At 41.6% G+C, this 14635-nt stretch overlaps 2 protein-coding genes across 2 annotated transcripts in view; one reads left to right on the top strand and one right to left on the bottom strand.

Annotated features, from left to right (window-relative positions):
• The first annotated feature begins 5982 nt into the window (after positions 1–5982).
• On the top strand, positions 5983–9976 carry LOC107378963 (B-cell receptor CD22). Its single transcript, XM_015949482.3, has 10 exons — positions 5983–6136; positions 6212–6550; positions 6628–6852; positions 7628–7906; positions 7985–8275; positions 8348–8417; positions 8893–8923; positions 9008–9124; positions 9214–9320; positions 9752–9976. Exons 1-10 carry the CDS (start codon positions 6085–6087, stop codon positions 9807–9809), a joined length of 1569 nt encoding a protein of 522 aa, XP_015804968.1. The 5' UTR covers positions 5983–6084; the 3' UTR covers positions 9810–9976.
• A 4303-nt stretch (positions 9977–14279) lies between these two features.
• The window catches only part of hpn (hepsin), a 58785-nt gene continuing 58429 nt past the window's right edge, over positions 14280–14635 (bottom strand). The window contains exon 14 of the mRNA XM_054740650.2: positions 14280–14575. Within this exon, the coding sequence (XP_054596625.1) occupies positions 14531–14575 (45 nt within the window). The 3' untranslated portion in view covers positions 14280–14530. The remainder of the gene's footprint in view (positions 14576–14635) is intronic.

The following is a 14635-nucleotide window of genomic DNA, read 5'->3' as shown; positions in this document are numbered from 1 at the left end:
ATGATAACCCAGGGTCCAGTCCAGGAAGCAGAGTCATAGTTTAACACACCCCTCTGCAGCTTCAGTACTGTTACCCACCCACTACCCCATAGAGACAGTGTCCTGCCCACGGCCAAAATCACACAGATAAAATATCAGGCTTAACAAAGCAAATCATGGAAATCTCATAAAAATTATAACAAATTCAACTGAGCAGAAAACTATAAAAATTAAATGTGGGTTATTGAACATTAGGTCTATTTTTTATGACTTTGTTAGTTAATGACTTGATTTGTGATAATCAGATTTCTTTGCTCTCTCTCACAGAATCCTGAGATTGCTCAAAGTACAGAGCGAGGAGGAGGAGTAGCAACCATTTTTCATTCAGACCTATTAATCAATCCCTTACCAAGTAATAGTTACAGTTCTTTTGACCATCTTATTCTTAACATGTCTAATCCAGATTGCAAAACTGTAAAACCACTCTTGTTTTTAGTTTTGTATTGTCCAACAGTTACCTTACTTTTTACAACATATCTCTGATATTTTATCTGATTTGGTGTTAAATACTGATAAAGTCACTGTAGTGGGGGATTTTAACATTAATGTGGACATTGAAAGTGATAGCTTCAGTGTAGCCTTTAGGAATATCTTAGACTCATTTGGGTTTACCCAAAGAATACATAGCTCCACCTACTCATGCCATCATACATTAGATCTTGTGATGATTTATGGCATAGAGCAGGAGTCCCCAATCTTGGTCCTGGAGGGCCAGTATCCAGCAGGTTTTGTGTTTTTTCTGCTCCAACAGACTTGATTCAGTGGTTGAAACACCTGTGCAGCAGCTCATCAGGCTCTGCAGAAGCCTGTTAATTAGCTGCTGATTGAAATCAGATGTGCTGAAACAGAGTTAAAACTAAAACATGCAGGATACCGGCCCTCCAGGAACAGGATTGGGGACCCCTGGCATAGAGTGAGGAAATAATATTTCCACATAATACAGTCCTCTCTGACCACTTTTTGACAACCTTTGAGTTTTTATAACTGAGTTCTCGAGACACGAAAGTAAATTTCACTATAGTCTGTCTCCATCTGACAATGCTGTTGCATCTTTTAAATCAACTGTTCCATTTTACTGTCCTCAGCATCTCAGAGGAACATAGCAGAGGGCAATTTTTCATTTCTAGCCCTTCACAAATTGATGATTTAGTTCATGATGTTACTTCTTCTTCACGTTTGGCATTAAATGATGATAAAAAAGAAGGTAATTAAGCACAAGAAGTTGGTGTCATGACTAGCGGGAGGCGTCTAACCCAAGACACGCAGAATCAACACGATAACTTGGAGTAAGTAAAAATAAAGTCTTTTGTCATGAAAACGGGAACTAAGGATGCACTAGTAAGTCCAGTGAGTAGGATGCCGTAAGGCGTTAGTCCAGAGTTCAAGTTCCACGAATAGCGGGGAAGGTGGCGAGCCGAGGTGATTAAGGACGAAGGTCCAGTTGAGTGAGGTGGGTGAGGAAGCAAAGAGGGGAAGGGTAGGAGCCGTGGAGCAGGATGGGACGAAGTCCTGGAGATCCGGGATTTTAGCGGCAAAGGTAATGGACATGGTAGTGGTTCCTAAACAGGGCAAAGCAGACAGGGGTTCAGAGATGAGTCCAAAGTCATAATCCAAAACCAATCCAAGGTCAGAGATTCAAATAATCCAATCACGAATACACAAGCGAGCAAACAGGCGAATAATAGTGGCAGGAGCTAACCAAAACTATAGCAATCATCCGACGTCGAGTGATGTCTCCATCCTCCCTTTATACCAGAGCCTCTGATTGCGAATCCAGCAAAGCTGGTGTCCCCTCCGCTCCTCACCTGTGGAAAATAACCTCAAAGATGGTTTATTGAGGAAGAGCACTCACTTCGGCTCGTGAATCGTGACACCCCCCCACCCCCACCCCCACCCCCCAACGGGCCCAGCAGCGGACCTGGAGGCTTCAAAGTCCGCGATGAGGGAGGGGTCTTCGATGCACGACAGAGGAATCCACGAACGTTCCTCTGTACCATACCCCTCCCTTTCCACCAGATATTGCACCCCACGTCCCCGGGGACGTGAGTCGAGGATCCGCCAAACCTGGAAGACCAGACCCCCTTTGTAGAGCTGGGCAGGCGGAGGCGGGAGAAAAGAACCTCAAAGATTGTTTATTGAGGAATAGCACTCACCTCGGCTCGTGAATCATCACAAATGGCTCCCTGGTTTAATTCTGATTTACGAACTTTAAAACAAAACTCTAGACACTGGAGAGAACCTAGCGCTCTACACACCAGGAGGAGTCCTACTTATCCTGGAAAATAGTCTTGTGCTTTATAAAAATAAGTTACAACAAGCTAGAACTGCTTATTTTTCATTACTAATTGAGGAGAATAAGAATAATCCTACATTTCTTTTCAGTACAGTTGCCAAACTTACACAGAATCATAGTTCTGAACCATCTATTCCCTTAGCCCTCAGCAGCAATGACTTTATGGGATTTTTCACGAGTAAAATTAATTCTATCATAAACAAAATCATTAGCATCATCCCTAATGCAATTTCTTCTTCCTCAGTAAGTGAGGCAGCATCAGAGGTAACTGTAGAACCTCATCTGTGTTTGAACTGTTTTGATCCAGTTGAGCTTTCAGAGTTATCAAAAACATTAGCTTCATCTAAACCTTCAACTTGCATTTTGGATCCAATCCTAACCAAATTATTTTAAGATGCATTTCCTTTGGTTACTGCACCCATTCTAGATATAATCAATCTATCCTTGGTGAATGGATATGTACCACAGGATTTTAAGGTTGCTGTAATCAAACCTTCACTTAAGAAGCCTTCTCTGGATCCAGATGACCCAATGAACTATAGACCAATATCTAACCTTCTATTTTTATCCAAAGTCCTTGAGAAAATAGTGGCCATCCAAGTATGTGAGCATTTTAACACTAATAATCTGTTTGAGGAATTTCAGTCTGGTTTTAGAGAGTATCACAGCACTGAAACTGCATTAGTGAAATTTACAAATGAAATTCTCATGGCCTCAGATAAGAATCTTGTGTCTGTTCTAGTCCTGTTAGATCTCAGTGCTTCCTTTGACACAGTTGATCGCAATGTTCTTTTAGAAAGGCTTGAACGTGTTGTAGGGATCAAAGGAGCAGCGCTAGGCTGGTTTAAATCCTACCTGTCTGATAGTTTTCATTTTGTAAATGTACATGACAAATCTCCATACCCCAAGGTTACTTGTGGAGTACCACAGGGTTCAGTGCTTGGACCGGTTTGTTTTACTATGTATGCTTCCGATTGGTAAAGTCATTAGACAGCATGGATAAACTTCCACTGTTATCTATCTATTAACCTATCTATTAACCCTGATGAACCTAATCGGTTAGTTAGATGACAGGCTTGTCTTGAAGACATAAGAAATTGGATAACTCAAATCTGCATTTAAATTAAGACAATACTGAAGTTCTCATCTTTGGACCTGAAATTCAAAAACGGAAATTGCTTAGTCAATCACCTGACCTGAATGACATTAAATTAATCTCTGAGAACAAAGTAAAGAACCTTGGTGTTATTTTTCACCAGGACATGTCATTCAAATCCCATGTTAAACAGGTTAGTAGGATTTCCTTTTTCCACCTTCGGAATATTGCTACGATTAGAAGCATCCTTCCCAGGATTAAAAAAATAGATCATAGCTCTGCTTCCCTACATTGGCTGCCTGTTAAATTCAGAATAGATTTTAAGATCCTCTTTCTCACATATAAAGCTCTTAATAATCAAGCCCCATCATACATAAGTGATCTGATTGTTCCATATGTTCCTAACCGAGCACTTCGCTCTCAGACTGCAGGTTTACTGGTGGCTCCCAGAATATCTAAATGTACCATATTTTCCACACCATAAGTGCTATTAAAAACCTTTGATCTTCCCCTGAACTGGCAGTGCGCCTTTTAATACGAATGTGCCTTTTTACATGTATTAAGGACGTAAGTGAAGCCAGTCACACCTGCGTCCGCAGGAAAACATTGAGCCGGCCCGTAGCACCGCCCACCCTCACCAAATAAAAGACGCTGAGACGCTAGAGTTGTTCCGCTCCTATTGCACTAAGAAGATGGCTGACAAAAACATCCGGCCCCAGCACATCATCAACATGGACGAGGTCCCGCTTACCTTCGATATCCCGGTGAACCGGACCGTGGAGAAAATGGGGACCAGCACGGTGTCTGTGCGGACGACCGGCCACGAGAAGTCTTGCTTCACCGTCGTGCTCGCCTGCCAGGCTGATGGCCAGAAGCTGCCGCCGATGGTCATCTTCAGCGGAAAACTTTACCCAAAGAAAGGTTTCCCGCCGACGTGATCATCAAGGCGAACCCGAAGGGCTGGATGGATGAGGACATGATGGCGGTGTGGCTGCGGGAGGTGTACACCAAAAGACGGGACGGATTCTTCCACACTTCTCCAGCCATGCTGATCTGCGACTCCATGCGAGCCCATCTCACCGACGCCATTAAAATCCAGGTGAAGAGGATGAACATGGAGCTCACCATCATACCGGGTGGATTAACCAAAGAACTCCAGCCACTGGACATCGGGGTGAACCGGTCCTTCAAAGCGAAAGTCCGAGCAGCATGGGAGCGCTGGATGACTGATGGCGAACACACATTCACCAAGACGGGCAGGCAGCGCTGATCGACTTATGCCACTATCTGTGAGTGGATCGCTGATGCCTGGGCTAACGTTTCCGTCCAGACTGTTATTTGAGCTTTCACCAAGGCCAGGATCACAACGGGAGAGCCGAGCAACGACATTGACTCTGACGGTGATAAGCCGAGCGCGCTGGGTTCAGTGCTGGGTCAGTTCTTCATGTCAGACACAGAGGACAAGGATTTTGAGGGATTTATGGACGAGGAATGAAAAAAAATGTGAGTGCTTTTTTCAGTATTGCTGCTGAATAATTTTTATAGCTGTTATGGAGCCTTATGTGTGGACCTACCTTTAACTAGGAAGCTGATTGGCTGTGCGTTCTATAATCAGGTGAGCCTTATGTGCAGACCAAACATTTCACTAGGACGCTGATTGGCTGTGCGCCCTATAATCAGGTGAGCCTTATGGTGCGGAAAATACGGTAAGGTGGGAGGCAGATCTTTTAGCTATCAGGCTCCTCTCTTGTGGAACCAACTCCCAGCTTTAGTCTGTGAGGCAGACACCTTGTCTACTTTTAAGACCAGGCTTAAAACATTTTTAATTAATAGGGCCTATGGTTCAAATCTGATGTTAGCCTGGATCTGGACAAGTGGGGGTGTAGAGGGAGGTGGAGTGTACAGTTGGTAAAGATGGCTCTCCCTTGCCCTACCTCCAACATGCCTCCATCTAAAAGGCTAGGATATCCAGAGTTATCTCTGTAGTTATGCTGCTATAGGCTTAGACTGCTGGCGGACATACTGACCACTTTCCACACTCGACTACTTTCTTCTACAATCTGCTCTTTAACTGTATTATTTCCTGCTATTTCAGCTGCTAACTTTATTTTTCTTTAAGTGTTTGTCTCCACAGAAGAAGCTACAATGATGTTCTGTTGAGCTGTGGTGCCCTCATGGAGGGGGCCATTAGCTTGAACACTTTTGCTAACCACTTAAACATTCTCCCTCTCCTGATAATAACATTTTAATTTCTTTGACATTGAATGCGCTACTAGTTTACCCGATTAATTATAGATTCACTAGGATAAATACAATAAAGTTTATCTTTCACCAAATAGAATATTTACTAAGAAATCACAATGTAACCATAGAAACACTACTTGGTGTATATGTCACTTAATATGATCACAGCTGGATGCTGAATGATCTCTGCTGTAACAGCTGCATCTGACATGCTTCTTCACATCCTGTCTTAGCTTATGTACTTTCTTGACTTTTTTGTCAAAGTTTTGTAACTGAATCCTCCTTCAAAACTGCCGTACTAAAGAGGAAGGAATAGAGGGAGAACGTTTCATTTCTGCTTTTAAACATCACCTCAAGAGAAACAGAGTTTCCTTTTTACTCTCCCCATCACAGCATTTAGCTACTCACACTGATGGTTGCCATGATGGCAAAGTGGATTCTGATTATTCTTATTATGACTCCAGGTAAGCAGAACAACTCTGACTCTAAACATGACAACAGTAAAAATGCATTTATTACCTTTATTCTTAATGCTTTAGGTGTCTGGAGTGGGACCTGGGGCGTGACACTTACTAACCAGTGTGCTCTCAAAGGGACATCAGTGGTTCTAGAGTGTGAGTACGACTACCCCATCGGGAACATCGTCATGTCAGTACGCTGGTCTAAAGCCCAGCTGATCTCTGGCAGATGGGATCTGATTCCCATCTCTGAACTTCCATCTGGTCCGGATCATTTTAAATACATGGGGAACTATAGAGGAGATTGCAATCTGAAGGTTGACAGAGTCCAGCCCACCGATGAAGGAGCATATTTCTTCAGCTTTGTAACAACACTGAACAGATGGAGAAGTCAAACATATGCTTATTTGTATGTGAGAGGTGAGGAGATAAAAAAGGGAAAAGCTGAAGTTTTCCCAACAGTTCAGGTGAAGGTGAATAAAGGTGTTGTGTTTCAGAGCTGACTGCTGCTGTGCAGCCGAGCACCGTGGCTGAAGGGGACACCGTCAGGCTGAGCTGCAGCTCAGGGTGTCCAGAGCAACCAGAGGTTGCCTGGTTCAAAGATGGACAACGTGTCTCCCATCCAGAGTTCCAGGCTGGCAGAGAGGATGCTGGGGGGTACCACTGTGCCGTCCTAGGCCAGGAGAGGGTCCGGTCCGCTCTTGTGGTTCTGACTGTTCACTGTGAGTTTATGATGCTTGTCCCAGTCTATGTTTATATTTTTTAGACATTTTTATTGATGCAGTGCACTTTTAATTTCTTATGTTTTAAAGTGATGAGAACAAGAGCTCATTTAAAAACTTTCTATTTAGAGTCTGAAGTGTATCATTAAGTTTTACCTTCAAATACAGATCAAAAACACAAATATACACTATAAGAGTTATTTACTTCCTCGAACACCGACCAGCTGTAGCTGACTGGTTTTACCTCAAGTAAAAAATGAGTTCATTTCTACTTAAGACAAAATAAATGTCAGACAAAAATGGAAAAATGTACATTTGTAGCTTAAAAACAAACGTAAAAAGTTAGTTTTTAGGCTTTTTTGTTTCTGCTTTGGTGAATTTGAGGATCATTAAGGTGTTAGTGTTAAATTTGAGCCAGGCCATGATGTAGAACCAGACCTGCTGGGTTTTGGATGTTTTTCTGTGTTGCTTTTTGAGATATTTTAGCCTAACTGATGCCGTCAGACACAAAGTTTATAAGTCATTTCTTGCTTCTCCAGGTCAGCGTGTGGCTGCTGGAACTGATCCAAATATTCCAAAACAATGTGGTTAATAACAATCAATTCATGATTTTAATAGAGATGACTGAATTTCACACAGGACCAGGCTGCTACAGATAATTCTTTAATAAATGAAAGCATCACTGATCTGATTTAAGCCTGAACGAGACAAATACTTTTTCCACAGCACTTGTAAAAGTTTATGTGGCTTAAATTCCTGATTGTTTCCTGGTTAGATGCTCCAAAGAACGTAACTCTGTGGGTGAGTCCGTCTGGAGCCATCGTGGCAGGAGACACTGTGACTCTTACCTGCAGCAGCGAGGCGGAGCCTCCTGTGAGACAGAACGGCTACAGTCTGTTTAAGGACGGAGAGTTCATCAGCTCAGGACAGAGACACATCATCCAGGACGTCCAGCCCAGTCAGAGTGGACGTTACTACTGCCAGGCTGGGAACAGCATCCGCTGGAGAGGCAGCGACCACATGAACTCATCAGAGGTCCACCTAGATGTTCTGTGTGAGTAGAAAAGCCTCTGGGTCCTGACGGAGGAGATGCATCTGTAAACTCACAACGTGTTTGGATCCGTGTCTCCAGACCCTCCCATCAATGTTTCACTTTCTGTGGATCCACCACACGTTACTGACGGCATCAGAGTGAATCTGACCTGCACCAGCGCTGCCAACCCCACAGCAGACAACTACACCTGGTTCAGAAGGTCAGCAACCTCCAGCTCCAGCCTCTGGGTGCAGGTGGGGTCAGGACAGGTGCTGTCTCTTCCCTCCATGGAGCCAAGCCACACAGGCCTCTACCTCTGCATCGTCAGGAGCCCGCTGGGAGAAAGCAACTCCACGGAGATGATGCTTGCCATGGAGGCAGAGCAGCAAGGTTTGTTTGTTTATAGATGTTGTTTATTAATGAGAGTTGTTTTCTATCTAATGTGACTGTGTTTGCCCTCAGGCAGCCAGTCCCTCCCTGTGTTAGCAGCTCTTGGAGTCTTTGTGATAGTAGGCATCATGCTGCTTCTCTGGTGAGTCAGCAAAAAAATAAAGGAAGTTAGTGTAACTGATGTGTTCCCGTCACGCTTGCTGTCACCACGGCACATTTTGTACATTTCATCCTTTCTACATTCATGTTACATCATGTTTTGGCCGATAACCGATAAACTGACATTAATGCTTTTAAAATCAGCAGAGTTTGTATAGAATGAAAATTATTAAAGTTGAATTTACATTATTTTGTTCACACACTACACACATTTACGGTTCTGAGATGATTGCAACCACTGTGACATGACTAAACAAATACACTCCCCGAAACAGATAAACAAATGGAAACAAGATGGAAAAAATATCGGTTGTTAATATCGGCCCTGTTTTATTTATCGGACCGATACGATATGTTAAAAAATGACTACCATCGGCCGATACCAGTATTGATACGGATATATCGTGAATCTCTACTCTAAATGTGTCCGAGTTTAACAAAAAATGTTCTCTTTGCAGGAAGAAACAGAAGTACAGTTCAGTCAAAAAAGTGAGTTTATGAGTCCATAAAGAAACAGAAAAAATATATAAACATTTGATCTTATTGTGATGTTTTAATGTTTTGGGTTTTTAGGAGGCAGAGTTTGACACCAGACCTAGACCAGTAGAATCAGACTTTAAAGATCCATCCGACTCAGTTTATTCTAACATCTTCATGTTTCCGTCATCTCCTCCAAAGGTCTCCGTTCAGGTCAGAACTGCAGCTTCACACATGGAAAAATCCTCAAAACCTTTAATTACAGTGAAGAAAGAGAAGCAACGGTTCTTCTTTTCTTTTAGGTTCCCACATCTCATGAGGCTGAGGTTGTTTACTCCATGGTGAAGATCAAACCCAGAAACCCAAATCCTTCACACAGCAATAACAGCAGAGAGCCGCATGACTCCTGGTAGGTTCAGCCTCACATTGAAATGTGGAACAGCTAACTAAAGATGTCAAGTGTTAAAGCTCCCAAATATGGCAGCATTCAAGGAGAGAAAGAAAAATCCTGTTTTTAAATGAACCTGCTCTTGCCTCGATTATGAATCAATGCTTTAAAGATGTGGAACACTGGAAAAATAAAACATTTTCATTGGTTATTTCTGATTATAATCAGTCACTCTGAGTTTAACACGCAGGCTGAACATGAAAATAGTCTCCTACACCTAACCTATTTTTTAGTTTTAAATTAAAATTTTCACAATAAGAAAGTATTTGTTTTCTGTAAAATTTTTAACGTTGTTATCAGCATCTCATAATCAATATGGCTGGAGAAAATAAACAGTTGGGGAATGCTCTTGTTTGGGTTTAATAAAACATAATTCTGATTTTTGTTTTTAGGTTGCAGGAAAGGGAGAAGGACAGCTCTGTGATCTACGCTACAGTCAAATCCAGCTGAGCTTGATCGTCCTTTCATCTCCATCGTATCACTGGACGGATTACAGATTACAGATTACTCACGCACTGTTAGTGGTTGTTTAGGACTTAAATTAAATAAATATTTTGTATTCGTGTTAATGTACTTTTACTTTGAGGAACATTAAATTTAACTTTATTTTGAACATGTATTTTTTAACCTGTTGTGTTTGTTGTGTATTTAAGGTCTGTACTGTAAATATTCAAAAGGTAAAAAAACAACTGTTGTTTTTATCATGATGAAACACTCGGTCTAACAAATTGTACAAGGTGTTTTCAAACAAACAAACAAACACCATAAGTGTAAAACATATTAGTTAAACTGCTACCTTCATTGAGTCTCTGCTTCATTAACATAAAGTGTTGTTTATCCGACAGAAAGCTGATCACATTGGCTCTAGTTCAGCAGCAACTGAAAACTTTACTGGAAACTTTTTCTGAACATGACAAAGCCAACTGTTTTACAGATTTGGTTTATTGTTTTAAAAGAAAAATATTGAAAACTTCAGCAGCTTGTTTGTGTCGGTGATCTCTAAGCAACAACGCATTTGCTCCAAAACGATTTTAAATGTTTGAGATCAACAAACAAGATCAAATGTGAAGATTTATGCATTTAACAAGACATTTCATAAACCATAACCAGGGCTGCTGTAAAATCTAATCTCCAGTTCACACCCACTCACAATTATCACCTCTTGTGTCTCATGACTAGCAGCAGCTGGATGTTTATGCTCACAAAGATGTTGTTTTTTTTTTCCAACATCATGCCCACTTTCAAGTGAAGCACACTCCTCTTGCTTTGACATTTTATGTCTTGTGTTTGCTCATGATCTATATTTCTGTTTGGATGCCATCTCTCCACCTCCATGGGTCTCCCTGCCTATTGGCACATTTACTGGGTGGTCAGCTGCTGCTGCTGTCGGTCATTACGAGAATGTGCTTGGCGTCAGATAACTCGTCTTTTTTTTGTCTCCCCTGCCTGAGCTGATGCTGACAATGTTGTATGCGAGGCACACCTCACGGCAGTGATGCGCCTGTTGCACAGAGTGCTGCCCTCCATCGATCACATGCCAGACTGTGAATGACTAGTGTTTGAGAACAAACAGATAAGTTTTTCAGAAATCTCTGAGATTTTGATTATTAAATACGCCCAAAATGTATCTGTGTGCACTGTACTCTAGAAAAAGTGCCAGTATGATGACAGGTCAAAATTTGAAGTGGCGGTGGTACTGGTACCACTGCATAATGGCCCAAAGCACTGCTATCTGTATTTAAAAGGTATGAGTCTGATGAACTGATCATCAGCACTGCATCATAATGATAGGTTCCTGACAGCTGCTATTTCTCCCTCCCCAACCCACCTCATGCACCCAGCATCACGCACTGCACAACAATTCAACTAGCCCAAAAACTCCACCTTAGACCGGTTCTCCGTGTGTTGTTTTTGAGATTGTTTAGCCTACTTCCAGTTTTTGGCCAGGTTCTGTTGGAGTTATACTTATTTCTACTGGTCTGGTAGTGATCAGGGGTCTCATTTATCAAACATTGCATTGAATCCTTACTAAAACCGTACTTAAGCTCAGTATAAAAAATGTACTTACCACAAGTAGGTTTGTGAACTATCAAACATGGAGTACGCACAGCTGCATGCAATCTCCGCTTCATAAATCGGAGACTAACGAGAATGTTTCTCAGCTGCATTTTAGTCACATCCCGCCTTCACCATGCCCACTTACTGCCATAAATAGTCGATGCAAAGTGCCTTGTGGATCTCATGCATATACATAAGCCGGCTTGTTGCAGCATTTCGATCATGACCGCAAATCAAGGAAGCGCTATTTCACGAGCAGAAATTCAGGTACCTGTGGGTGAGGTGGAGAAATGAAAGGAAGTGCTTTTGCAAAACAAATAAGAGAAAATCCATGGAGTGGCACAGCATTGCTGAAGCCGTCAATGCTGAGTTCTTCAGAGAGATCTGTGGCGGACATAAAAAAATGATCCGATCAGGATTCGATACCCAGACTCCCGGGTGAAAGTCACGCGCACTAACCAGTCAGCCAAATGGAAATCTCCTTCATCCAAGTAGCCAGGGCGCATGATCAATCAGGTCACAGTGACAGGACACATGTGTTCATGTGTAGCAAAGAAATTCCTACATTTAATTAGAAACCATAAAATGTGAAATATCACGAAATATGAAACATTACTTTAATGGATCTTTAAGTAAATTTAATCAGAAGATTGGATCTTTTTATTGCAGGGATTGAGCAACACTTCGTATTAACTTCAAGAAAAGAGTGAGTCAAGTTTCAAAAGTTTAAAGATTTATTACTAAACAAATTAAACTAGACTAACTTCAACACTAGGTGTATGGTGAGGTAAGAATGAGAATGGTGTATGTGTGAATATTTCAGAACCAGCAAATCCGGAGAAACGATTAGTTCTGATGGGAGTGAAGGTGATGTCTTCACGCTAAGCTTTGATTTGGAGATTCATAAACACAGAAGACGCCATTCTGTCGACCTACGTACCCTTATGGAAGTTTTCGTTAGATCAGGAATGTCGAGGTCAAGCTTGACCCTCTCTGGAACCGAAGCCGGTAGGAAAAGCAGTGGTTGTCGACCAGACCAGTCTTTGAGATACTTCCGGATCACGGCAGTTTTGTTGGCATCTAGCAAGACCCAAAATGGGGTCGTGATGGTTCAGCTTTTATTCTGAAAGGAACCGTTGCAGTAGTTGGAACAGCAACAGATTTTATCCAGCTTGTCATTGGTTCTTTTGGCTGAAGAGGAAAGTTACGGAATGGTCACTCCAACAACTTCACTAGAAAGCTTTGAACTCGTGTTAAAGATGACGTGGGCATAGTTTTATACTTCGGATGTTTTGGTTTATGGTAGAATGAAAAGATGACAGATTTACCAAGCACCACCAAAACCACACCTCTGTCAGATCTGGAAGATTCTGATTGGATCAGTAAAAGCAATGTGTCATGTCTTAACGCTACGTGTGATCAGTCTCTAGTGGAAACATTTAAAGTTATATTACTTATTATATTCTGTAGGATTATAATATCAAGTAATTAATATTTTCATTTCACAAACTGGTTCACATTTTATTACTGACTAATACTTTGTTTGATTAGCTTATTAAAAATAGAGTTCTTTGAGTTATTAAAAAGAACGTGTCCTTTGTCTTCATTCTTCTCTTGGGCTGGAAAGGAAAACAGTTTAGAAGCAGAGCATGAGACCTTGAGCAATATCTCATGCAGATTAGTTCTTGCTGAGGAGAGGAGGAAATGACTTTTAGGTGGAAAACAGTCATTTCATTCCGTTACACATGACATTCTGTCTCAATCTGTTCCCCTGCTGATTTTCTGCAATCCGTATTCTGCGCTTCATGCTGTGTGTGTGTGTTTGTGCGTGCGTGCGCATGTGTGTGTGTGTGTGTGTGTGTGTGTGTGTGTGTACGTGTGGGGGGTCTTGTTCTGTGTGAAAATAAAGCAGTACAAGTGATAATGCTGCAGGATTTCATAATTGTATCCTTCTCAGCAGCAGCACTGCAGGTGCTCTCCACATCCAAAATGTGTGTAAGCCAGGTCCTTAGTCAACTTAAAGTTGCGCACATTTTTCCGCTAAGTTTTATTTCATAAATCCCAAAGTTTGCGTGGAAAGTTGCTTACGCAGTTTTCCGACCCCGTTTTGTGCGTAAGCAAGCTTGATAAATGAGGCCCCAGGTCTGGTAGTGATCAGGTCTGATAGTGATCAGGTCTGGGTGTGATCAGGTGAAAACCACAAAAGTAGTAGAAATCTGTTAGGGGCAATTTTTTGAACAGAAATGTCAGTTCCAAATTCTCCTAATAGTGTTTTCTTTTATTTGTGGTTTAAGTAAATAAAACTACACCATCAGAAAATGAACACACACTAATGCCAGGGCTTAACGCCAGGAGAAGAAGAAAATCCCATGTAAACAGTAATGTGTGCATTTAATAGTGTAGCGTTGCAGAACATATTCATTGTTATTGCACTGTTGACATTCAGATCTGCAGTTTGTTTAATTATACACGTCTGAAATATAAATCAACAAAAATATTTACAACAAAACATAAACTGGAACACAAACAGCAACTTCATTGGTTTAGGTGGAATTAGCTACAGAAAATTAGGTTTTATATGAAGACAGACTCAGCATCTGAAAGAGCACGTATCACACAGCTTTCTGATGTAAGACGACATTTTTATCATTTCAACTGCAGAAAAGATCCAATACTTTATTTTTATAATCACTCCTGATCTTACAAATCCATCAGGTTTTTAATCGTCTGTTAGTGCTAATTTACATTTAGAGTCTAGACTAAGATTCAGAGCCAGGCTCATTGAGACGGGCTTGTGCTTCAGTAAACCCTATTGCTGTTTAGTTCAGAGGCCCATGGGGATTATGTCCTTCATGATGTTTTGTTTACTAAGTTGGTCCTTTGACGTTTTTTTTGTGCTGAAGGTTTTAGGTTCCACGTTTATTCCACAGCCCTGGTGGATGGTCAGTGATGCATGCAGGCTCGTGAACCGAGACAATCCTCTGTAAATAGTTTCAGTGGGAGTGGAAACTTGATGAGTGGGGAAACCACAGCTGTTCATCTCTCAGTCACTGGATCACAGTCTCATCAAGAAAAAAAAACTGTCCTTATTCTCCTCACACAGTAGAAAGGTTTCATATTCGGGCCATTTTGTGAACACCTGGAGAGTTGTGATAGTTCTATGGAGAAATAAGAGCAGAAGTATTTGTTTAATCAAGATGAAACATGTCTGAGAAAGA

Source organism: Nothobranchius furzeri, chromosome 5 (genome assembly GCF_043380555.1).
Source record: "Nothobranchius furzeri strain GRZ-AD chromosome 5, NfurGRZ-RIMD1, whole genome shotgun sequence".
Lineage (NCBI taxonomy): Eukaryota > Metazoa > Chordata > Actinopteri > Cyprinodontiformes > Nothobranchiidae > Nothobranchius > Nothobranchius furzeri.
This window is presented reverse-complemented; position numbering and strand designations above follow the sequence as displayed.

Bases quoted from the DNA above. Each gene is read 5' to 3' on its own strand.
- LOC107378963 (XM_015949482.3), top strand. From the start codon at position 6,085: ATGGTTGCCATGATGGCAAAGTGGATTCTGATTATTCTTATTATGACT. The intron at 6,137-6,211 runs GTAAGCAGAACA...TTAATGCTTTAG, and splicing joins TATTCTTATTATGACTCCAG to GTGTCTGGAGTGGGACCTGG. The intron at 8,276-8,347 runs GTTTGTTTGTTT...GTTTGCCCTCAG, and splicing joins CATGGAGGCAGAGCAGCAAG to GCAGCCAGTCCCTCCCTGTG.